The 26,216-nt window shown below is 39.4% G+C and overlaps 1 protein-coding gene across 1 annotated transcript in view; it reads right to left on the bottom strand.

Moving 5' to 3' along the window:
- Positions 1-26,216, bottom strand: part of Cntnap2 (contactin associated protein 2) — a 1,911,322-nt gene that overhangs the window by 672,054 nt on the left and 1,213,052 nt on the right. The window contains exon 12 of the mRNA XM_058574358.1: positions 13,472-13,591. Coding sequence (XP_058430341.1) covers positions 13,472-13,591 — 120 coding nt within the window. The remainder of the gene's footprint in view (positions 1-13,471; positions 13,592-26,216) is intronic.

The raw sequence follows: 26,216 nt of genomic DNA, 5'->3' as shown, positions 1-26,216 counted from the left end.
ATCTGGTAAACATGTAGGTCATGAAAAAGATATTAGACAAATAAGTAAACAATAACATAATGAAAATCATTTTGTAGTCTGATTGAAATAGAGATAGCAACATGATTTTAGGAGATGTTTGAACTATTCTTATGGGGGTTAATTCTATGGCTATGACCCATGCAATTTAAATATAATTCAGCATTTAGTTGGGACTGTCAAAACATGAGCTTCGATTTTTTTCATCTGTAAAATGGAGTATGGCTAAGTAATTAATATTCTCTTTATCTCAAAACTCTGTTAGTAACCATTACCTGGTATGTAAGACTGTAGGTTTAGAAAGTGGTAAGGCAGAAGGAAGGGCTGTGTCGAGAACTTGTGGGGTTGATTAGGGGTCATAGTAGATTGTCTTGGGACAACTTATGTTCTCTAGAGAAAATATACAGGACATAGTAATTGCTCATTAAATATTAAGTTTCAGAGTTATAGCTGGAAGGATAGAAAAGAAGATACCTGAAGGACAGATGTGTGGAATGAAGGACACTTGGGTCAATATGAATAAACTTAGCAAAGAACTGATTAGAATCCAGTTTAATAATTTACTATCAAACTGCATTTGTCCTTTAAAATGAAGCTCTCCTGCCGGAGCCTTCCTTGAATTTAGATAAGGTACTTGATTTTGAAAATGTGTGAATTGTACTAGTGACAATTCTTGGTCTAAGTTCATATAAGTTGAGTATAAAAAAAATTAAATTGGGAAAGAGGGCTTGGTTAAGCATGAATTTGTGAAAGTGTGTATACCACTGAGTAACATGCTTTGAGAAACATCATTCCATATCATACAGGACTATGTATGCTACATTGTATGATTTTTTAAAATAATATTTTAGATGAACACAATATCTTTATTTATTTTTACTTGGTGCTGAGAATCGAAGCCAGTAACTCACACGTGCTTGAATGCCTGAATTGGGAAGATGGTGTACAAATCACTAAAGTTTGGGAATTGCTGACTTGAAAGAATGAATTGTCTATGAGCAACTGGTTATAATAGCACATTAGTAACTATAGCTTTCCTGCTTTCAATATTTCAATGTTTGACAGTAATGCCTTTTCCACTGTTATTACACTATGCTAAATTATTTGAAACAATTTTACACATAACAGTATAAGCTCCACATAATAAGATGCTACATGTAATATCTTTGTCACCGTATTCCTGTACATCAATCATATGCACTCAAAATATTGGATAAGTGAATAAACAATATAAACTTAAGCAAACATTAAAATTCTAAAAATTGTACCCAAGATAGAACATAGAATGATAGACATAGGCATTTTGTAAATGTAGGAAATGATTCACCCTCTGATATCTAATAGAAGCCCATTTAGTACCTGCCATCAAATTTATTATTAATCAAACCATACAGTTCATGGAACTAAAAATATTAAGAAATACGATGAATAAAAGAATTAGGAAGTAATGGAGAGTTATGTTCATCAAGGATTTATAGTGACTAGGCTGGGTGTGGTGGCGCATGCCTGTACTCCCAGCAGCTTGGGAGGCTGAGGCAGGAGGATCATAAGTTCAAAGCCAGCCTTGGCAATGTCAAGGCACTAAGCAACTCAGTGAGACACTATTTCTAAATAAAATGTGAAATGGAGATGGAATGTGGCTCAGTGGTTGAGTGCCCCTGAGTTCAATCCCTGGTATCCCCCAAATAAATAAATAAATAAATAAATAAATAAATAAATAAATAAATAAAAATAAAATGCCTGGGAAATCCAAGTGGCAACTTCGATTATGTTAAAAGAAACTGACTGGCAAGAATATTTCAGAATTACTTTTAACCTGCATATTTATTAAATTTGTTCAATGTTACTAAATGATGTCATTGATATTCTGAGAAACGATGGTTGATTTTGATTCAAAGGTCCAAATTTCATGAGTTTTCTAAGATGAGAAATGTAAATGGCTTCAAGAGTTACATTTGTTTTGAAAACAATCCTTTAGTTTTGTGATATATACTGCCGCAGTCTGGCTGCAGCAAAATAACCGGGGGGTGACGAGCAACTTGTGAACATTGATACAGCAGGAGTGGGAGCCGTTTATTGTAGGACAGGAGGGGTATATATACATTACACACAGCTTATCTAATTAACATAAACTCGATACAGCAGTCAACCAATAAGGAATCTCCACACTTAATGGCTCGCTGGCGTTACTTCACAAACCACTCCCTCTGGCAAAATGCCAGGCACCATCCAGACTTGTTTACAGACCCTAACATTTCTCTGGCAAAATGCCAGGTGTCATCCTGACTTGTTTACAGACTCTAACAATATACTATTTTAAAGTGTCTAAAAGAATATGTTCTTTTATCACTTTGTTGAGGGAAAGCTGAATTTGGTAAGTCTATAATAAACTGTCATAATTTTTATACTTCAGGAATAATTTATGCATTAAATATTCCCCATTATGACACAGAAAATTAATATCCTTTTTAAAGAAGAATATCATCACTAGGAATATTTTCAATGAACTTGCTGTTTATTGATACAGGAATACTGGAGGAGAAAGTCTTAGCATGTTGAGCTGTTTCTGAACACTGTTGTCTACTTTCCTTTATTTACTCCATCATTAAAGGGAGAGAAATCAGTGTGAATAAGGCCAGGATTGCAGAGCTGAAGGCAAATTGAACCAGCACTGAATATCCCTTCCAATGACATCTGAAGAGGGGAGTCAGATGCTCAGTGGGACCTGATGGTTCCTCTAAATGTTTCATATTGTTTCTGCCCAAGGATTGAAATAGGAGAAAGAAAATATAGGTTTTTTTCCTTTTCCTTTTCTTTTTTTAACAACAAATCTCCTGCAAATCCAGCTTATTTATGATCTCTTCTTTCAAGAACGTAAGCTATTGTCTCCTTTTACTTTCCAGAATCAACCAAAAATAATCAAATAAGATTGTAACCACTGATAACAACAAAAATTTACCATGCAGACAGACGGCGTGAGGACACACTCAGAGCACCTAAGAAGATTCTCAGCAAGCGAGGGGCCTGCCCATCCATGGGCACAGAAAGGATGAAAGAAACATTAGCTTTATCTTTTCATAATGATGCTATTTTTAGCATGGTTTCATATTTGCGGTAAAAGAAGCAGCCACATAAGGAACAGGTGGAGCACCAAAAAGACAGAGGGTTGAATTTTTGCTAGCTTATAGAATAAGGTGCACAGACAACTTCTGAGCCCATTGTGCAAACACTAAAGATTAAAACAGTGATCATAACCCCTCTTATAGAGAGCCAATAGCAAATCCTTCAGGAATTGTGACATTCTCTAGCCAAAAGGAAACTTGTTAACTAGTTGTAAAATTTAGAGAGTTTAGTGAATTTTAAAGTAACATGTTATAAAAGGTTATTGGTTCTATGATATTGAATTACAGAATTAAAAGTAGATAAGGGGTTTTGGTGTTAGGATAGTGAGGAAAACAATAGCATCAGACTATTATCCCTTCTAAAAAGCCCACTAAAACTAGAGTATATGTGGATATTTTACACATGTACACATACATATACCTATGTGTAGATTTATGTACACATACACATACACACTCCTGTAAACATGTATGTATCTATATCTATATTGACATCTATACCCCATTTCCCTCAAGGATTAGGAAAATAGGAATCAGCTGTAGAAATACAATCTTGAAGGACAGAGAGCAAATGGATACATGCTAAGTGACTTAGTAGATCTAAGGATACTGAATCATAACCTGAAAACCGAAAAGATGAGATTCCCACTTACCCCCACCGAATCCTGAAAACTTTGAAGAATGAATTAAGTAAAAACTGGGTTATGGATGTTTGACAGAGAGTTCACCTGGAGACCCCACCTCCCTGGACCTGTGGCTAAGGGGTGCTGCCTCTCTCACTTTGGAGGGTGAGTGGAGGTTTATTCTCTAAAGCTCCAAGGCAGAGTAAGGGACATGCAAACCATACAGAAAATGGGGATTGTCCATGCTTACACCAAAGGCCCAAAGCTCACAATCCCAGACCTCTTTGTTCAAATGGTTCCAAGATTGTTGGCAAAAAAGATCAGGAATCTCCAGGTGAGAAAGAGTCTAAAATCTCTACCACACAGTTCTGTCTGCAGGAATGTTATTAAATCATTTATTACTCAGACACACGGCTGATAATAAGATGGAGAGCTTTTAATTATTATATCAGAGCAATTGGAGTAAAAAGAGACTGTTGGACACACTGGAATATACATTCACTCCAACCTAGAGGGAAGTCAACAAACCCTCCATGCTTAATAATAAACATATAGCTAATAACAACCAGTAATCCTATGAAAGCTGTGAAGATCAGAAAAGAGAAAATGAACAGAATAAAGAAACTAAAGGAGAAAGAAGAAAAGATGCTCTGTCCTAAGGATATAAGAAACAATTTGTATGCCTAAAGCAACAGTAGCATGCTATTAAAAAGGAAAATAAAAAGTAGCTCTCTGCACAATAGAAAGTTGTTTCAGAAAGAGAGAACCTGGAAGTCATAAGGGAAAAAATCATGAATAAATAAAAAGAAATGTACAGACCTGAATCACCTGTGTGAAAGTAAGCACCCAGCAAATGGAGGGAAATCGACACATTGGATGCCAGAGGATGTCCATGCCCAACAGGGAGTCAGATCCCCATGAGGAAGGCATGGGGGTAGGGAGCATGCGTTCCAACATAGGGTGGTAGGAAGTGCTCAGGTGAGTCACCACGGACATATAAGGGAAACCCCATGATGGTGGCCTGTCCCAGACACAGGGAGCAAACAGTTCAGGTTGGAGCAAGTGACCCATTAGCCAAATGGCCCACTACTGCTTCACAGTCTTCTAAAACCTGAGAACAGAACATATCAGACTCTATGCTGGGCTCAGCTTGTGGTGATGGAGCATTGACCAACCACACCCAGCAGCCAGGGGATGCATTTCACCTGTCAATATCAATCTCAGGCAGGGCGTGGAAATGCATGCCTATAATCCCAGCAGCTCTAGAGGTTGAGGCAGGAGGATCACGAGTTCAAAGCCAGCCTCAGCAATGGAGAGGTGACAAGCAACTCAGTGAGATCCTGTCTGAATAAATACAAAATAGGGCTAGGGATGTGGCTCAGTGGTCGAGTACCCCTGAATTCAATTGCTGCTATCCCATCCCCTGCAAAAAAATCAGTCTTAATCCCCAAACCTAGAGTTAACACCATATGAGCTTAAAGTCAGAGAAGATAACTACAGATCCAGGGAAGATAGAATAAAAGAGAGGCCCAGAGAGGCAAAAAGCAAGTAATAATGTTACAGATGACAAGAAAGATACAGTGAATTCTTACTTAGTCTCACCTTTCAATGCAAAATTGTGTTTGTTCAAAAATGTGAGTAAAACTAGGATGTGCAATTAATAATTATGTGAAGAGAGGTCAGTCCTAATGAAGTCATCTGTATATAAATGCAATAAGTTTTTTTTTTTTTGACAACTTCATCCAAAGGGATATTCTTTTCCAAAGACATTTATCAATGAGTCATTTACTCTTACGCAACAATTATTTATATAATGAGCATTAAGGTTTCTAGTTTATGCCAGTTCCAGGAAATATGACTTCAAGTATTTGCTAGAGTAGGTGACATACAGTAAGAGTGCAATTCATTATTTAACTTTTTTGGTTGTGGTCATTAGACAAAGATACAAGATAAAGAAGAGAAAATAGCTGCCATATGATTCTCTCCATAAAATCTTCAGGGAGATTCTATGACAGAAACTGATGTATTAAGAAGGAATGAAAGGCTACCCCAAAACTAAAACACCTCGAGACAGAAACACAACACTGTGGCCTTTAAGTCTAGTCAGAAGAGAGGCACTGCAGGTGAAAATGAATGGGGTTATTCCTGTGGCTTTTGTTTTTGATCACAAAGTAATGAACTATCTTAATTGGATTTCCCAAGTTTTTTTTTTTTTTTTTTATTTCCCCTTACTTCATCCTGTCTGAACAGTTGATTAGTGTGGACTGGAAGAGTTTCAGATTCCACACATCAGAGGAAACTGAACAACAGTCTCCAGTCATATATAATGGGAAGCCATTCTCAGGTTTCCAACAGAGAAATTGCACCCCAAAAGGCAATGTATTAAATTATGTCTTGGCAGGTTGAATGAAAATATCTGAAGGTGGGCACATGGCATCTGGGTACCATTTTGGAGTCTCCAGAAGTGACTCTGGGTTAGCTGCAATGGAAGGAAAGCCACCTTGATTTTACATGGTGTCTTGCACCCCTTCCTGGCCTGGGGTGTGGGCTTCACCTGGCCTCCTATAATTTCCCTCTCCTTTCCTTCATTTCAAGTTTGAAAAGCATTTGAGAACTTTTGTAGTATTAACCTATCGCTATGACTGACACACAATGAAGAAGCGACTTCAAGGGGAGCCTGGCAGGTAGGAGCCATCTACAGAGGAAGTGTGAATCCAAAAGACAGTCTTCAGTGAGTGGGTAATCAGTCCGGGAAAAGAGCCCTTTACGGCTGGTGTTTGATCAGTGAGTTGGTTCCTAGATTTTCAATTGAAGCTGTATGAACAGAATTGAATTCAAAGATTTATACTGATTGTGAGGAACTGAAATAGCTGAGCGCGTGGAGCAGGAGTTGCTGAGTGATTACAAAGGTTTATAACAAAGACAGCGCTGGAGAGGGCGACAAAGAGGAGAGGATGTTGCTGGAGGAAGACACACAGAGAGAGAACCTATGCTCAGGTTAACTATAGAGGAGGTAAAGTGGGTTAGGAGACAGAAAAGGCAGAGTAATGCCTTTGATGAGAAAGAATAGAAATGGGTGGAGGGAACGAAATGCAAGAAACCAGTGTTGGGAAGGTCGGACTTCAGGCAACACACATCAGAGAAACAGCTCATGACTCACAGGAATGGGGGGCGGGTCAGAAGATCAGTGGGGCCCCATTGTATGTGAACAATCTCTGATACAGAAGGAGGGAGCTCTGTGTCCTCATTTCTAGTTGGTTTCCTTAAAAAGGGGGAAGAATAAGGCACTATCGCCACATTACACATCATAGAAGATACCCAACACAATTCCATTCCATCCTATTAAGTTTTCAAACCAGATTTTGTTACATTGTGTTTAGCACTTTACATTGAAAAATTAACTAGGTGTCAGGGATGGATTTAAATTATTCTAAAAGTTGGGTTCATACCTTAAGGCATGATGAATCCAGGTACATAGGAAATATACTAGTTATTTTATAAAGAACTCAGAAAATTGCACTAGAGAAAATACTTCTAATTGAATTATGAATTAAAACTAATAACAATTACCTAATGGTTTATATACCCACTTCATTTGAAATGTGTTTTCTGATTAAAAGCCCCAAGGCATTAGTTGGACAATTAAGAAGTAAATAGTTTATAGCAAAAATACTGTTCAAACCACAGATAATGAGTTAGAGCCACGTAGGGAAGTTTTGATGATAATGAGAAGATGAAAATAAGAAATGCTTATTTCAGAAATGATGTAAAAATCATACTACAGAATCTCAACTAAAGAATGTTGGCCATTCACATATATGTGAGCTTGCAGACACACACACCCACAGGCTCTGAATTACACAGGCCTGGCTGAGAAGTCAAGCCCCACAGCTTACTCTATGTGTGACCTGGAACTTAATTTCTCTGAGCTTTACTCTAATTATCCAAATAATGGGAATAATAGTCACATTACCTACCTTAGGGGGTTGTTGTGAGTTATCGGATAAGTCAGTCTGTGTGATATGCCTGGCATTTAGTTTGCCTTCAATAATATACTTAGTTCTTAGTTCAAAATTAAAAAAAAAAAAATCTTTAGCTCACATTTCTTAACATGTCAGGAATTCTCATTTCTAGCTGGTAAACAATGTTTATTTTGCTTATCTTTATTATCAAAATTTATTTTATCATAATAAGTTAAAACTATATGACTCATAGTCAAGCTTGATATTTTACATACTAACCATGACATGTTCCTGACACCTAAGAGTGAAGACTGCTGGAATTATGAGTTTAATACAGAGGAACACAGGCAGGTGTGATAGGCAGAATTCTCAGGAGGCCTTTGAGATTTCTGCCACCAGGTAGATGAGTCCTGCTTACTGAATATGGCCGGGAACCGCAAATGGGGGTAGGGCCTTGCATAAGGAGGAGAGTCACTCATGGATGAAGCTACTATTTATGTCAAAGGTGAAGAGAGGCTTCAGATGTAAAGAAGGTCTGTCATCAGTCAATTCTGAGTTAATCAAATGGGTGATTATCTGGGTAGGCATGACCTAACCAGGTGAATTCTGGAGGAGGGTCCATAGGCAAGATTCTTCAAGGGTGCTTGGATGCACCAAAGCTCCTGACTATCGTGGATAGCTGGAAGACAAATATTCTAGCTGCAGAATGTTGTATTCTCCTCCTTGCTGTTCCGACCTTGTCTGGAGCATAGGTTACCCTGCAGTGATGGTCCATAAAGGAGAAATGGATAAAGATGCAATCCAGTTACTGGGTGAAAGCTTCAACTCAGAGAAAGGAAAGGTCTCCCCCAAGTAGACCAGTCCTTCATTTTGTGTGTGCCCTTGACACAAGCATTGTCAACAGTATGGCTTTGTTTTTCTAATTCCCCTTTGGGATCCATATAGGAAACCAATTAAATTCCTAATTGTACAGTCCTGGTCAAATGTGAGCAGCAACACAGCTTGCTTGTGCCAGGCTCCTGATCCATAGGAACTATGAGATAATGAAGCTGTTACTGCAAAGTTGCTAAGAAAATGAACATTATAGGGAAGGAAGCACTTGGGTGGTAGAGAGGTTTACAGTGCTTTCTGCTAGAGCCCAAGTACCATCCTGGTGACTCATTTCCCCCCCCCCCCGCCCACACTGCACCACTGAAACTTGTGGGAGGCATAATAATAATAAAAATATTACTGAGTGGCAAGTACTTAGGAACTTGAGTAACAAGCTCTCTATAAATATTAGATTAAAAAGACATGAACAGCTTTTACCATTATAGAGGATAATAGAGTTTGATCAGCTAAATCCCAGGGCTTTATAAAGCACAAATTATGTAAACAAATTTAATGGCTTTTTGATAAAACTACAAAACTGGAGCTAGAACGAACGCAAGAAGTGTTCTTTATTTGGACGTTAAACTTCACGCGCTGGAGCACATATGCTTACTTAAATTTTTAAAAATTAAATATGAATGCAGAAATTTATAGAGGACATGAATTAGAGGAGAGAATAGTAAGGAAACATTGTTTTTGGTTTAGGGGTATTCAGTTACGTTCCAAGGACAGTGGCAAGATCTAGCTTTATTAACATTATTATTGATTATTGGGCAACAAGAAGTAAGTGAAGCTTTATATATGAAAGCTCCAGGTGGTTAGTGAAAGGATATTTGTAAACTCCTGAAGAAAACAAAATGAATAAGCTAAAATGTTAGGAAAAAAAACATACAGTGGAAAAAGGCAAATAATGGAAATGTAAGATAGCATACACTATTGAAAATTGTAACACCAAATTTTCAAAGTGTAGATAAGAATGGAGAAGGATGGCAAAGATAACCCATGGTCAAATTTCATACTATGCCCTAAGAGCTAAAATAGGAAACAAGACTTTGACTGTAGCTGAACAATGAGTTCTTCTACAAGGAATTCACTGAATCTCTTCTCAAAGTCAACTGTGCCGCTCTTGATCTGCTCTGCCTTGAGGGCAGCCCCCAGTTTACAAGAGACATAGCTCAATCAGTGTTCCTCCAATATGTCTCTTCAGGCTCCTTAGATGGCTGGTTACCACTCTTCCTGCATGGTAGTTGCTACTATTTTCAATACTTCTAAAATGCCACCAAATCTATGACATACTTTCACTCTTCATCCTCCAAATCTTTTTGATCATTCTTTAGGACCTCAGCAACCATCCCAACATCCACATGAATGACCCATTTGCCCCAAGTGCTCTCAACATACATGTCCTCTACCACCTTTGATTGTATACACGCCTGTTCACCAATCCTGAAAATTCCACCTCAGACTAGATATAGAAACTATCCACTTCTCACCACCTAAGCAGTCCCCACCCTGTCCACAGAAGCATCTTATCCTCCTTGGATTTTTGTAGTAGCTTCAGACGGGTCCCCACACTTTCACTGCCTCTCCTACCACCCCAAGGATAGTTTTCAAATGCACACAAGATCTTATCCTTCTACTTGAAACATCTCCACGTCTTCCTGCAATTGAAAAATAATTGAAATAGTGAAAACCAAACTTTCTTCCTTCCTGCAGTCCTTACTGCTGGTCTGCTCTGACCCCTCTGTCTCATTTGGAGCCCTCCCTCAGGCTGTAGCCAGTGGCATTGCCATTCTTTGGAATGAATCAGTATCTTTTGTGTCTTGGGGCATTAATTTATAGGGCTCCTTTCTCTCCCCACCTGTTGGAGTGCTTTGTCTTCTTTGGTGGTTTAGAGTGTTGGGTGCCTACACACTTTCTCCAACACAGAGTGACCCTCTGCCAAGACTCCACAGACTATCTCAGACCATCATATCCTCCCATTCTCTTCCTTAACAAAGGTGTTTTGGAAATGGAACAGTACAAGTCAAGCTTTGTGGCATCACACTCTCTGGATGATGGTAAGTCTGTCAGAAGAAGGAAGGTTGATGGTTGGTTGGTCTGTAAAGCAAGATTCTTCAAGGGTGTTGGACATCAGTGCTCATAGCTATTCTGAATTGATAGAAGGAAAATATTCTAAATGCAGAAAGCTCTTTAGTCCTCCTTACTGCTCAGACTGCATCTGGAGCCCTGGGTGGCACAGCAGAAGTGCTCTATAATGGAGACATGGATAAAGATGGGGTCCACATTTCTTAGTGAAGGCTTCAGTGTATAGAAAGAGAAGCTCTCCCCAAAGTAGAACATTCCTTCATTTTGTGCATGCCCTTGACACGGGAATTGTAAACGTTATGGTTTTGTTTTTCTAATTCTCCTTTGAAAGGCATATAGGAAAACAACTAAATTTCTAATTGTACAGTCCTAGTCAGAATGCCCTGGATCTCCCTTGAATTTAATAGTTGCTTTTAATTGATTATAAATTTGTATATATTAAGAGAAGTCAAGATCAAGGGTCTTATAGAATAAAGTTCTTATAAAGTATGCTTGAGTTCTAGCAAGATTGAAATGAAGGTCAGGGCAGAGGGCCGAAGAACACTGACAGGTCTGCCCACCAGATAATTCACAGGTCAAGGTCCCCGCAAAAGGCTCCTTCTCTGGGGCATGCTTAGAGATTTTAGCACTGAAGGAAGATTTTTGGGTGCCTGCTCCCGTTTTCCTGTTCTCCACATGACTTCCACTCTGGGCACAAGCTCCTGTTGCTGTCCCTCTCCTTCTGCATCAGGCCTGGTATGACAGTTTGGATCTGGAATGAACCCCAAAACTCATGTGCTAAAGTCTTGGCCCCAAGTGCTGCAGTGATCCGAGGCAGGGTTTTGGGAAGAGTGGATCTTGAGGGCTCTGACCTCATCAGTGGGCTAATCCCTTGAGGGCTGAATGGACCCCTGGGAGGTGCTAGCAACTGTAAGTGGTGAGAAAGAGTTGGAGAAAGTAGGTCACTGGGAACAGGCTCTGGAAGGGTATTTTTTATCCCTAAACCCCTTCCTCTTTCTTTGTTTCCTGGCTGCAGGGAACAGGATCACTGACCTCTGCCACACCCTTATGCCATGAGGTTCTGCCTCACTTCAGGCCCAAAGCCATAGCCCCAGCTAATAGAACATGGACCAGAACCTCTGAAACTGTGAGCCAAAATAAACCTTGCCTCCTCCAAGTTGTTTTTACCAGGTATTTGTCACAGCAACAAAAAGCTGAGTACCACACCTAGCTTCCTGATATTGCTGAAAACTTCTCCACTGGGGCCTACAGCCTGTCTCCAGTCCTGCTGAGAATTTTAAATTCTAGTTGCACGATCCCATTTCCACTGGAGTCCAACAGAACCAAAGTCTCCTGGGATGAACCCAAGAAATTTGTATAAAAAGAAAAAAAAACAAATTTAATAAATGATTCTGAAGTATAGTCCGATTTAAATTATTAACCTCAAACAGATCTCAATTTGAATTTTATTAGGATGATGTGCTCAATTATTTAACTCTTGACACCTTTGAAAATAATAATAGTACCTTATAACCAGATACTGTTTACTATGTATTAGACAATGTGTTAAGATCATCTGTATCCTATTTTATTTTGCTCATATAATAATGCTATAAGGTGGTGGTGGTTGTTGTTGTTAATATTATTATTATTATTAATATTATTAGTAATGGGGATTGAACTCAGGAATACTTAACCACTGAGCCACATCCCCAGCCCTTTTTAATATTTTATTTAGAGACAGCATCTCATTGAGTTACTCAGTGCCTCACTAAATTGCTGAGGCTGGCTTTACACTTGCAATTCTCCTGCCTCAGTCTCCCGAGCCGCTGGGATTACAGGCATGTGCCTTGGTACCTGGAAGGTATTACTTTTAATTCATTTTACAGATAGAGATATCTGAGTTTAATATGGTTAATTGAGCTTAATATGGTTAATTAAGGTACCCAAGATCACACATCTAAGACTAATGGATTCAGGATACAAATCCAGGTGTCTGCCTAAAGAATTGATGGTTCCTGTGTAGCAGTAGTCATCAGAAGCATCCTATAGCATCATGTGCCTCAGGAATTCTGGTTAAATCCTAATCCTCTCCTGGAGCCAGTAAACAGTGCCTGTCTCACACCCTTCTGGATTTTTGGAGGATAAAATGTTGCCAATGTCTTGTGGAAAATTTGCTCATATCTGAGAGATGTGTAGATCATACACACTGCTCTGGGAGTTTACCACAACCCCCAATCTCATTTCATAGCCCTGAAATTTAATATGGAACTGAAGGAAAAACTAGGTTTTCTCTATGAATAAATTTCACAAAAGCTTCAGGTTATCTTTGCTATTGCCAGAAAGGGATCTCAGTACACAGAAAGGTTGGTTCTGAAATCATGGAGAAGAGAGGGCAGTCTGCAGTGGTCTGGAAATTTCCACCAACATGAGCAGGGAGGATATTTAAGCAGGGACGCTAAATTTCCCTTGTATACTTACTAGGACAGGCTGCTTCGTGGGTCAGTTCTTTCTGGGCGCTTTCAACTTTGCAATTTCACTTTGTGGTGCTTTCCCGTATTTGCTGACTTTTTAAATGTTAATTATTAATTGTTCAAGTCAAAGATAGACTTAAAAAAAAATACAGCATCCAAAGGCTTCATTTCTTTGGAAATACCTGTCAGCATTTTACCTAACAAATCCAGCCATGTTTAACTCACTAGATATTGTGGCAAGAATACAGCACCGAAGACACAAACCACCCATGGAACTATTAATTCTCGACATATAGGAAAGCCATCTTTATAAAGCATAAATATAACACAGTTACCTGTCATGTTGCAGTAAACTTTCAGAGGCCCCAGAGGTCCACTGCCATCAGGATCTATCCAGTAGTAATTTGACGTCTGGCCTAGGTGTTTGTATGCTTCGCAGGAAGGCTCATAGATAGCTAGGGAAAAAAAAAAGAATATATCCTCCATGAACAACAGCGCTGGACCAGGGCTCCCCAGACAATGACCTGAATGCAGCAGGGAGGGGCAGCCCCAGGTGAGAAGAGCATTCTCTTCCTCTAAATTGAAATTCATCACTTGTTTTTTTCTTTATGAATATTTCTGACCTAACAAACAAGATGGAAAGTTTCTGGTATGGCTTTCCATTTGGGGAAAGGACAAAAATGATCAGTAGACTGCTAAACAAATGTGATGTTTGTTTTATGGGGGCTCCTGACCATTAAAAGTATTTAATTTATACTTATTTATAGCTATGCTCTTTTTACCTTGTAGGACTTTATTTTGAAAGGTCATGCATCTTGGCTGCCCTGTTGGGCTATCAACTAAGTGATCAGAGAGAGTGTCCTCTCCCTCCCACTCTCTCTCTCTCTCTCTCTCTCTCTCTCTCTCTCACACACACACACACACACACACCCATAAATTTTTTGCTTAGTTAATATAAAAAGTTTTGCAAATTTTATGTGGTTTCTAATCTTCCTTTATCTCAGACAAAAGGGAAGAATTTTCCTGATTCATTTTATTTGTTTCAGGTGCTTTAATGACATGACATCTCATTTGTGTTGAAAGCTGACATTCTTGTAACTAAATTACAGGTTCTGTTCCATCATTTTCCCTTTTGTTCCCATGCCTGTGACACAGTTTCCTCTCCTCACTGAGGCTGTTTCTAGGTATAGAAAGGACATTTCTCTCTGTAGTGACACCATCTAGAACCCTAGAGACGCGCATGTTTCTCAACAGCTCCACGTGGACATTTATGGAGAGTATGAACGATCTCACAAAGCTAAAGACGATTTCCCTGACCCCAAGGGGTGGCACTGTTTTGTCTACCTCGAATCGTCCTCCTGAGAGCTGCTCTATCTTAAATCATGAAATCTGGGGAATGAGTTGAGACCTCCCTTTTTCGCCTTCTACAAATCCTTTCTGCCTCCTTTGGTTTTCTGTGGCTTCCTCTCTCCAAGGATGTCAGACCTCCTTAGACCTCCACTCTGTTTCACTGTAACAGCACGAGACTAAGGCATTTCCAGAACTATTAGATTACCTCATTCCTCCCACCCTCCCTCCTTTCTGCAGTTACTGAGCATCTGTGATGTGTGGGCAGTGTTTCAGGCTCTGCGGGTCCAGCTGTGCACAGACCAGACACGAGGCCTCTGGAGCAGGGTGGTCTCACCAACCCTTTGGGTATTACTTATGCACAAAGTGCTACTGGAAGAGAAGGTGGCTTGACACATCAACAGAGCCCATCGTCTTTTGTCCCAGTGTTAATCATAACAGGCCTATGTGCAGTGTCTAATTTAGACAACAAATTATATTTTTCCTTTAGTTTTGAATGCCACACCAAAGAAAATATTGCAATAAGAGGCAAGGGGGAAATATTTTTAAACTCTTAGCAGGAAGATGCCATAATTAGGTATTGGTTTTAAAAAGAAACATCTGTGGAGCAAAATGATAGATTCAGGGGAAGTGACTCAAGGCAAAGAGCACCCTGCTGGTATTGCCAGAGGCCAGCGGAAAGGTGACCAGCACTTGGAGAAAGCTACACAGAAAGGATGAAGCCGATGGGACTGACTCAAATGTTTTTAAGATCAAAAGGTCTCAAAGCCCAATTAGAAGTAAGTGACTGGGAATAAAGGGGAGTAGGAATGACTAAACCCTCAACCTCTGCAAATAAAGTAACTGCCTTATTAATTGCTGACAACCTCTCTCCAGATAATTAAAAATTTTGTCCATTTCAAAATAATCCAGAATGTCAAATTCAACTTGTAAGCCTTCCTCTCAGTCCCTAATGGCCAACCTGCCATTAAAACCTTTCTTCTTTCTTTTCTGATATTTAATAATCAATCACTCTCATTTACTCCTGCCACGACTCTGGCCCTTTTCCTTACCATCTGGCTGAACATTTGCCCTATTTGTTGGTTTTTCTACTCAACTACCTCTACCAAAGTGTGTTTTTTGACTGTTAGTCTAGCCTTAAAAATATCACTTTCATTATGTTCAAAAGTGGAATGTTTCTTCAGTATTTATGATATCCCAGATCATCATCTATGAATATAAGGATTGTTGTGATGGTCCTTCTAGGCTGCTGTGGCCTTCCAATAACAATCCTGTGGCCTGGTCGGGCAGATTTGCTGCATGACCTTGACTAGCTCTCGCTACAACATGCTACAAGCCTCTTTGTCAGTCTATAAAACTTCTCGGAGTCATCAGTTAAGGCTAAAGGGGGATGAAGCATGGCTCTGCAGTACCAAATTCTGACTCCACAAAATGCTACTTACATAATGTTGCTAAAATGATTGAACCTTTAGCCTTGCTGACGAGGAGGTACGATAAGTATGCTATAGTGGCATTAGAAGGGACAGGAGAAATAATCCACATCAGTTGCTTAACCTAGGATCCCACCCATGGCAAACTAATAGGTAGCGTTTGGGGCATTATTATTATTAGCAATCTGATATTTGTTATTTAGGTCCTACTCAAATTCCTTCTTCTTAAGGAGAGTCTCCCTGGTCAATGTGCCTCTTTCTGCATAATCCAGAGCACTCATTGCTTATTTCATGGATTGGCAATCACAGTTGAATATAGTTGACTTAGGACTTGACTGTTTATTGAGTTTTATCTTTGAAATTTTTATTTCCCAATAAGACTGTGAATCACCAGGAGGACAGGGTCTGTAAAATGTCTTTCTTTTCTACTCCATTTGCTCTAACAAGATAGACGAGTTTTTAGGAAGGATATCAGAACTGAACTTAAAATTTGCCTATTTTTTATCCTATTCTGATTTTGGTAAAAGGATTGTTAGTTGGCTTAAGCAGAAGTGTTTGCATAGGAAACTTGATTGAATGATAATAAGCAAAGCTAACTACTTATTGCATTTGCAGGTGAGTACACAGGACTTTAGCCAGGGCTGTAGCCCCTCACCCAACAGATGAATGGGTAGTAGATGCTGGAGGCAAGCGGATGTGGGAAATCTCACTAGTCAAGCATCTCGTGTTCTTTTCTTCCAAGGATGACAATTATTCTGTTTGTCTTTAACCTACGGCATATTTGCTTTTGCTTCATCCACCCACATGGAAAGGCAAGTATTTCAGTCCAAACTTTCTGCATGTGTTAAAATCATCTGGAGAGCTTATTAAAACAGGGATTCCTGACCTTGCCCGGAAGAGCCTGACTCGGTAGACAATTTGCAGTTATAAGGGCTCCCAAGTGTTGTTGGTGTTGTTGGTCTTCAGACCACATTTTGAGCATCCTGGTCCTAATACAGAAAAAAAAAAATAGTATACTCAAGAAGGGTGAGTAGATTTTTAAATTTGTATTTAAATACCCAGGAAAAATAGGTCACTGAAAAGCAATACTGTAAAACTTTAACTACGGCAAAGTTAGAAAGTCATCCCATTTCTCTTCAAATAATCAAAACTTGATGAGACACAAAACCTTAAATGAAAAATGTCCAGAAAACATGTGCTTGTATAAATGCACAGAAAAACATTTGGAAGGAAATGCATCAAAACAGTCACACTGATTTCTTTTGAGCAATAATATTTGGGTGATTTCTCATTGGTTCTTTTCAGTTATATATGTCAAAAGGATTTATTTTGACATCACTATACAAGCATGGAATATAATTTGTTCTAATTTATTCCCCAGTACTCCCCCCCATTCCCTTTCCTCTAATCCACCTTTCTTTCTTCTATTTGCCTATAGAGTTTTTGTGTTTTGTTTTGTTTTGTTTTTAATTCGTGTCTTGGTAGATGTACATGATGGTGAGATTCACCGTGGTATATTTATATATGTACAAGGAAAGTTGTGTCAGATTTATTCCATTACCTCTTCCTACACGATCCCCACCCCTTCCCCTCAATCCCCTTTGTCTCCTCCACTGATCTTCCTTCTATTATTTTTTAGCCCCCACCTCCTTATTTTGGATGAGCTTCCTCATACAAACTTTTCAGACTTTCTGCATATCCACATCACTTTATAAATGTGCAAGTTATTTTACCATTAAATTATGCCTTCAAAACATGGATTTGGATTCATGACACTGAGGTAAAATGGTAAAAACTGTTGATATAGCAAACTTGCATTTATTTTAAAATCTCAACAAAAAAAAATGAAATTTGAGTGCAAATCTTCTTTCTGTCCTGTACTACCTGGAAACATTCCTTACCCTAGTTTTCTCTATCAGAAAATGAAGGTCATGATACCTCCTTCACCAAGTTATTGTGAAGATCAAATGAAATCATAGAATTCATAAGCTAAAAAGTACTGGATATATTTAAATGATTATGCTGAGAAGGAGCTAATGAAAGTATTTCTCCTGCATGGCTCAGCCAGGTAACTCTCTTTCTAGTAGAGTCCTAGACAGGTTGCACAATTTTTGCACATTGAGCTATAGAAGATGAAAGAGCACAGGGGCTAAGGCAGTAGCTCCTGAAGAAAGGAGTCGACCCATCGTCAATAACAGGGTATCGCCAGTAGACTGCTGAGGAACAGAAAGACAATGGGGCTGATGGCAAAATAAATAGATGCATCAAGCCCATTTGCCACAGTCTGGCTGGGCACAAATGCCACAGTCTGGCTGGGCACACAATCACGAGCCACCACACAGCTTGTAGATTCAAACAGCAACTCTTTATTCCCGAACTCACACCAGCCGTCTACAAACACGTTCTGGGGAAATCCACGTTCTCTTCCCAAATCCACGTTCTCTGGGCTTCTATCTCCAAAATATACTGTCTGAATCCCAACTCAAGGGGAACTCAGGCAGCAGGATACGCCCTATTCCCAGCAGGAATAATCTTAAACCTTAAACCTGGAACCTAAACTGGGAACGCCCTAAACAAGATTATCTTAAAACCGGGAACACCCTAATCTGCCTTGGTCCTTGAGCAAGGTCACTTACATTCAATGTCATTGCAACATGTCAGCAACATGGGGTACGCTGGCAAGGAAATTGTCATACCTACTTGGCTAATGGCTCCCAGCACCCATTGATTTATCGGTAAAGTAATTTTTCTCTGTTGCAGCTCCAAGTCTCAAGTAACAGGTCTCATATTATTCTATATATTCATAAATAAGTCTCATTTTTTTCAGAACTATTACTACTGAACACATCAGATTGAATTTCATACCAGGTAAAAATCAAAGTGACAAATCCTACGTATCTTATTCATTTCCACAAAATATGAATTTTGTCTGTGTGATACCATATAGAGTACAATGGGAAATGGTAAAGTACTACTACTGTATGAGTTTCCTATGGCTGCGGTAACAAATGACCAGACACCAGACACTGACTGAGTCTTTCTTAGGTTGCTGGAGATAATAGTATAGCTAATAATAATGACACAGTTCTGTTTCTTAGGTTTAAAGTAGAGTTCACTAGGCCAAATTCAAGGTGTCATCTGCATCTTGCTCCTTCTACAAACTCCAGGGAAGAATCTGCCTTCTTGCCCTGTGCAGGTTCTAGAGGCTGCACATGCACTGTGGCTCATTGCTGTGTTCCTCCGTCTTCAAAGCCAGCACTGACTGGTGTGATACCCTTGACCTGCCTCACTCTGCTTCTCTGTTTACATTGCCCTGTCTCTTTCTCTGACTCTCTCAAGGAGCACTGTGATTATGCTGGGCTCACATAAGTTATCTGGGATAATCTTTTAAAGTCAAAGCCTTAACTTAGTCACAGTGTCCCTTTGCTATGTAAGGTGATGTATGTACAACTATGATGTGTGCATCATAGTTTAGAACATGGACATCTGGAGAGGGGCACTGTTTCATCTATCACAACTATATAAAAATAATACATTTGCTCTATTCAAAGAAAAACTTTTATGAACCACCTAATACATCTCCAGTGTTGCTTATTAGTAAAAGAAAAACTTAAGTTGACGAAGAAAGAAAGAAAAATAAAGTCATGTTTTTGCACCGAACTTTAAAGCTCCATGTGGCCTTCAAGGTTCTCGTCACCGGCAGAACAATGAACTACACGTCCAACCTCTGCTCACCCAGGCCAGCCAAGGACAAGCAGGGAGAGATGCTGTGAAGGTGTTGAGAGCCACAGCCGAAGGGGCCCCAGCAAACTTTCAGACTGCCAGCTGATGATTGGCTCACAGCGGCCCCAGCAACTTCTAGCTGATTGGCTCCTCTGCGGTGATGCTCATTGGGCTGTTTCCCTGCCCTTTCAGACCACAGAGCTGCTCACTGGGGGACTTTTTTGGCTCCGCCCACGCAAACCAGCCAATCGGCCTCAAGAGCAGGAGGAGTGGGGGAGGTTGAGAGGCTTGTGGGAAGCCAGTGGTGGCAGTTGGGCTCTGAGGGTTTTTCCTGAGGAGCTGTTTTGTTTGGCGTGTGTGGTTCTAAAAATAAAGTTCGTTTCTTTGACAAGTGGCTCCTGAATTGTGCCCAGCCAGACTGCGGCATTTGGTGGCCTGTATGGGGAACGAACCCGCGACCTTGGCTTTATCAGCACCAACCTCTGCTCACCCAGGCCAGCCAAGGACAGGCAGGGAGAGATGCTGTGAAGGCACATTCTGGCCCCAGGCCTCTGCAGGATAGCCCAGTCACCCACACAGAGAAGAGAGCAAAGGGTTTGGAACCAAGATGTGCAACAGGCCTGATGTACCGGGAAGTGAAGCATCCATTAAGGAACAGTGTCACAGGAGGCCAGGGTCAAGGGGAACCAGAGCTGCGTGGATGCCAATGAGCTAGGAGGGTTCTTCCACCTCTAATGCGGCTCACTTTGAGAAAAGCAACTGAGCTCTGATGATCACTAGAAGCAGACATGGATTAACCATTCCAGAACATTAATCACAAGTCAAAGTGAACACATCCATAAAGGTTATGTGTGGAGCATCCCTGTCTTCCTGATTGCAAGAGGAGGGAAAGCTCACCTAAAGAATTCAGTAGCAAACTGGGGAAAGCCACAACATGACTTCCTACTTCCTTTGCTAATAAATAACACAAGATGACATTTTGAGAATCAGTAGTTTATGGACGACCTCATTTTCCTTTTCTATATAGGAGGCAACCACATGCTTAATACACACTTGTATACAGGCGCTGTTGGAATCTGCTTACACATGCTGAAATGTGATGCTGGTTTTCCAGAGACTGCATCCCTGGATGAATAAAGAAAAACTTTGATGCAAAATGTGGGCTTACCAGGAAACTAGTGTATGTGGGCATTTTGGGGTGGGTGGTATTCAATGGGATGCTCTCTGGGGCCCTTCTCATTTTGATTCCTTTTTATTCACTAAGCCACTTTCTAAACTTAACCTGACTTTCAACACCAAGTTTCTCCATTGGAAAGAGCTATTTCTCGCTGGAAACCATGTAACTGACTTTCTCATCTCAATTAGGCTCTAGTGCATTTGTTTAGAGAATCTAGGGCTCTCACAACCTGATTATCCCTGTTAAGGTCACAACTGAGATTTGTGTACAACCAAGATGGAAGTCCTGAAAGGCAGCAATGACCTAGAGACCTCTCTAGCTGAAAACTCCCTATTTTTAGGATCATACAATTATTTTTAATTAGCACAGCCTAAGATTCACAATTGCTAAGTCCTCATTAACACTTGAACATTAAACTCCCATGTCCTGTCTCTTCAGATTTTGTTTGTAAAGCTTGAATGAATGCCCTGAGGAAACCATGTTCTTTCCCCTGGGGCCGGTTGTCTCATTGTTGGCACACAGCAAATGATGGCAGTGGAGAGAGTGTGGGTTTAAACCCAGATATTCCAAATGCTAATATTGCATGAAAAATCTTTCCATTCATATAATTTCTGTATGGGATGTATTCACTATAGCACCCTACTGGGTTCATTCACCTGTCCAAGTCTAAAAAGAGGGGTAATTGAAAGACCAGATTTAATTTTTTGTTAAAAGGACAACAGCTTGTACTTCTCTTAATTGACAAGTCCTTCAGAAGAATTTTTTTTAAAATCGGAGCAAAATATAGTTATTATTTCATTTTAATTCTCTCCATTTCTTGTTCCCACTAACTTCTGCTGTTTGATCCACTCCAAATGCCTCCAATATTTATAATGGCTCCAAGGTACTGCTTTAAGAAAAAATAATAATCTATATTTTCACAATGCTAGCCACAAAACTAGAATTCTTTGTCTCTGTATCACTGTGGCTTCCATATTCCTTAGTGACATCAATATCCATTTTTTATATCCTTTGACCTTCACTTCGCAGAATATCAAATTGCCCTGTATCACATATCTAATCCTGGACAACTCTACTTGCATTTCATTCATTATTACTTTTAGGTCATAGAGGACTACAAGGTGTACAGCGCCTACAAAACAAAATAAACATACTGAAAACTAATGTTTCTTTATTTTAATAGGTCACCTTGACAGAGCTCAGCTTGACCCTCTGTGTCACTTACACATATCCTATAAAATTTGCTTGAGTTATCTCTTTGCTCCATCTACTTAATTTTCCCTTTCCATCTCTAACCTTCTCACTCTCATTTCACTTTTCAATCTCATCTCACCAGTGATGAGACTAACAACATCCACTCAAACTGTGTTGGCACCTGTAATTCCCTCCTTTAGAATAACCATTTCTTATTGCTGATTAATTAAATTACTAATATGTAATAATATGGTATGAGTATCTAGTACTATGTTTTGTACTAATAATTTAAAAAATCAATTATTCACAGATCACTTTTGTATTTAATATATGAGGCAGGCTTGTTGATAGTTAATAAACCACTTAAGTTTATTAATGTAATAGTTAATAAACTATTGAGTTTGATAAATATTATAAAAATATATAAATAATGTACTGATACTTTGGATAAAGCATTAATAATTTGACTTAGAACACTCCAGAAAGTCTTCATTTGTGAAGTCATTTTAAGCTAAGTCTTAATGATAAGGTTCTTACTTCTCCTTGACAGTCCCATCTTATTCTATGCCTGTACTCAGATAAATTTTAAGATAAATATTCTTTTTTAAAATTTCCATTCCTTCTTTTTTTCTCTTGATTCTATCTCTTTTAGTCTGCACCAGTCTCTTCCATCTTGAATGGGACAGGAGGAGGATATGTATGGTGCACTCCCATGATGCTTCCCAATCCAACCAGGGGAACTTCCACCTCTTCACCTAACAGCACAGCCTTCAGCTCAGAGTCTCACTGGGTCCCCATAATGGGACTAAGAACATTCACTCAAAATGTGTTTGCACCTGTATTTACCTTTTTTAGCATAACCATTTCTTAATGATCATTAATCTACTAACACCTATTACTATGGTACTAATATCCAGTACCATCCACTGCCTTACTTTCAATCCTGTGAGGACATCTGCGTAGGATTTTACCAAGTCACCATTCTCTGAGATTTTGGTAGATGACATCATTGTTGGCCAGTCCTTATTGGGACTAATCCTTCTACTTGTGTTTCCTCCTGCCTCATTGCCCATCCTCCCCTGGGTCCTGCATGACCATTCTTCTTCTCCTGGCTAGAGAGACAGCCATTCTTTGAGGACTTGTCCCCATAGGTGTGTCTCTGACATCTGTTCAGATAAATTAATTAAGTAGGCTGAGATTGTTCACCTAGAAAAAGGCAGTGCCAGGGCTTGACCACTGCTCTTAGACACCATGCTGATGACACCTTCTCATGATTGAAGTTTGTGTAGAGAAGAGTCAGGGCTGAGGAGGCATCTCTTCAAGAAAGAGCAGATTTTTCTTATTTATATCTGTGTGTGCTCATGTATATTGAGCAAAGAAAAATGGGTCAAGGAAATTCCCCAGTGGTTTTTAGCTAAACAAAACAGAGTTAGTTGAATGAAAAATCAAATCTGTTTCTGATTTAAAAGTGCTAATTCCAAATGCAAACTCCAGTCGTTTTGAGTAAAGTTGTTCTGATGCTTCAAATAATAAAAAGGATAACTCTATCTGTATCTTAATTTACAGCTCACAAAATGTTCTACTATAATTTTTCTCCAATGAATGAGGCAATAGATCTAATGTAAAATGTCAAATAAACCCTTTCTAAATTTAATATGGAAAAATAAACCATTAAACTTGGTGAGTACTGCAAATTGAAAATTAAACAGGCTGCTTCCCACGGCTCAGAGGATTGTGTCCAAGCTGCTTTGTGACCTGGACCAATAGACACATGCCCACAAATAAGGATGCAAGGAGGGGAACACAGTGGGAAGCTCTTGGGTTGAGTCAGAACTCCTATTTTGTGTTCCGATTCTGTCATTTATTGGCCATGTGACTTGGGGCTTGCTTGGCACTTACCTTTTCTGAGGGTGAAATTTCTAATCTAAGGAATGAGAAACAATTTTCAAGTTTCATTTTGGCTGGGCACTCTGGAGCTCCATAGTTGATGGTTTATACAGTGTTCCAAAAGGCCATAATAATTTGAGGATCTTTGCTAAGCCTTTATTACACCTTCTCTATTATTTAAGCCTTGGTACAAGTGAATAAGACCTGTACCAAGATGGGTGATTTTAGAGCTTTTCTTTCAAAGTTAAAATAAGGTTCAAATACAGATGATTTTGATAGAGAACACAGATATCATCCACAGATAAAAGTTGAAATGCTTTTGTTAAGACAGAAATAGCAAGAGGACATTAGCATTGACCTGAGATTTCAGGTAAATGACTTCCCTGATGGAGGTTTTCCCTAGCTTCTTGTGAGATGTGATGAGACTTGTTTTATGCTAGGACAGGTCTCCAAAGTATCAGAATAATATTATGAATCTTAAATCTGACATACTAAACTTCCTGATGCTCGAGGTCCTGTGGAAACCATCTCAGAAACAATAATAAAATTGCTAGTCTTCCAAATGAGCCACTTCTCTAGATATTAAGGGTCAATACTCTCAGTGTTCCTTAACTGCCAAGAGCCAAGGAAGTAATAATGTTTTTAAATGTCTCGAAATCTCAAAATACCTGCCACCAATGTGGGTACACGGAAACTGCTGCATTCAACTATTCACACTATAATATAAGCAGCTTTTATTCAGACTTTACCAATCTTATTTACTGCAGAGGGAAAAACAGGAAAAAAAAAGGCCCTACATATCGATATAGCTGGGCCATTAGGAGAAAGCAGTACTGTATTTGTCTTTTAATTTAAGGAGACAGGAAAATCTGCATAATTTTCGGTAATATTTTTCTTAATGTCTGAAAGAACCATGTCACACTTTTTAATATCTGTACCCGACTACACACATGCATTAGTCAAGAAAAGCTCACTGGATTGTCCAATCTCTGAAACTTCTGTGGATTTTTTTTTTAAACAGAGAATATCTCATTACCAAGTATTTATAGATAAATTGGTGATTTGTTACAGAATTGTGGTTTGTCCTTGGTGGATAATTTCTAAAATTTTTTATTGAATAGTTTCCTCACTTCTGCCTTGACTTATTAGCTCACCTGCTCTTTAATGTCAGTTATGAGGATTTGGTGAACAAGATAGATTCAGAACATGCTTGCCCAGGGCTGCTGGGGCTGAACTTGCCCTTCCTTAGAGGCAGGGACAGTGTTGACCCTCCTGCTAAGGGTGGGCTCTATTCCCATACCCTCACCTCTCCTCAACACAGCTTGACATTCCTCCATTCATGTTCCACTACCCCTCAAAAGAGGATCCAACTGAGAAATAATTAACAAAAGCCAAGTCCTCTTCTTCCACCAAAAATTTCAACATCTGAGCAATAGGAGTGATTTTTGCAAGGCATTCATTTTGTTAAAAGAGGAAGGATAAAGGCTTATATTTGTTGAGGATCTGTAATACTCAGTTCTTATTATACAATAAAACTTTTAAATCTTTCTATGAAAGTTCCTTTTGCCCCTTCAAGGGCTATTTCCATAAAAGGAAATTTTTTTTCATCAAACACTAATTTGATATCCTAATAGAAACCTGGGCAGAAATCGGAGTATTGCCTTATACAATACGCCAATAAATAATTCAAATGCAATGTATAAATGAACATCTCTGATTCTAATGTGCAGATGATAAGAAATGGGGAGAGAAAAGAAAGACACAGTGTGGCTACTCAGTTCCTATATAAGGAGCAGGTACTGCTGTATCTGATAACATCTTGCTCACCACTTCACATTCCTTTGGCTCATCTCTTCTGCCAATCACTGCTGTGGTCACTACTTTTCATAGGCTTCAGTAGAGATGTCCAATGGGTGATGACCATGGATACACCAGTCTCACCATATGCCTCAAGGATATGGTCTCCCTATACTTGAAACAATGGCTATGAACTGGTCATTTTGGGCTCCTCTTGCCATTGGTCCTCTAATAAAAGAAAGGAATACACTGACAGAGGTAATTTGGCTAAACTGTGGAGATGAGGTATGGCCTTGCTGCACACTGGGTCCAGGAAGAGTGTATCTGGAATCAGGAGCTGATTGCAATACCAGCTTGTGCTTCTGTGGTCAGCATTATTGGTGAGTGGGCAACTGCAGCACCAGTTATTTGTCAAGGACTTGGACCTCTTGGAAGCAGAAATCTGGGTCACTATATCTAGCCAAATAGCCAGCTGAAATTCCAGCTGAGAAATAGTTGAAGAAAAGGATGTGCAATGCCAATTAT

The sequence above is a fragment of the Marmota monax genome, unplaced genomic scaffold (assembly GCF_021218885.2).
Source record: "Marmota monax isolate L192 unplaced genomic scaffold, Marmota_monax_Labrador192_F-V1.1 WCK01_AAM20220418_F8-fsc00193, whole genome shotgun sequence".
Taxonomy (NCBI): Eukaryota; Metazoa; Chordata; class Mammalia; order Rodentia; family Sciuridae; genus Marmota; species Marmota monax.
The sequence above is the reverse complement of the archived record's forward strand: the minus strand, read 5'-3'. Positions and strand labels throughout refer to the sequence as shown.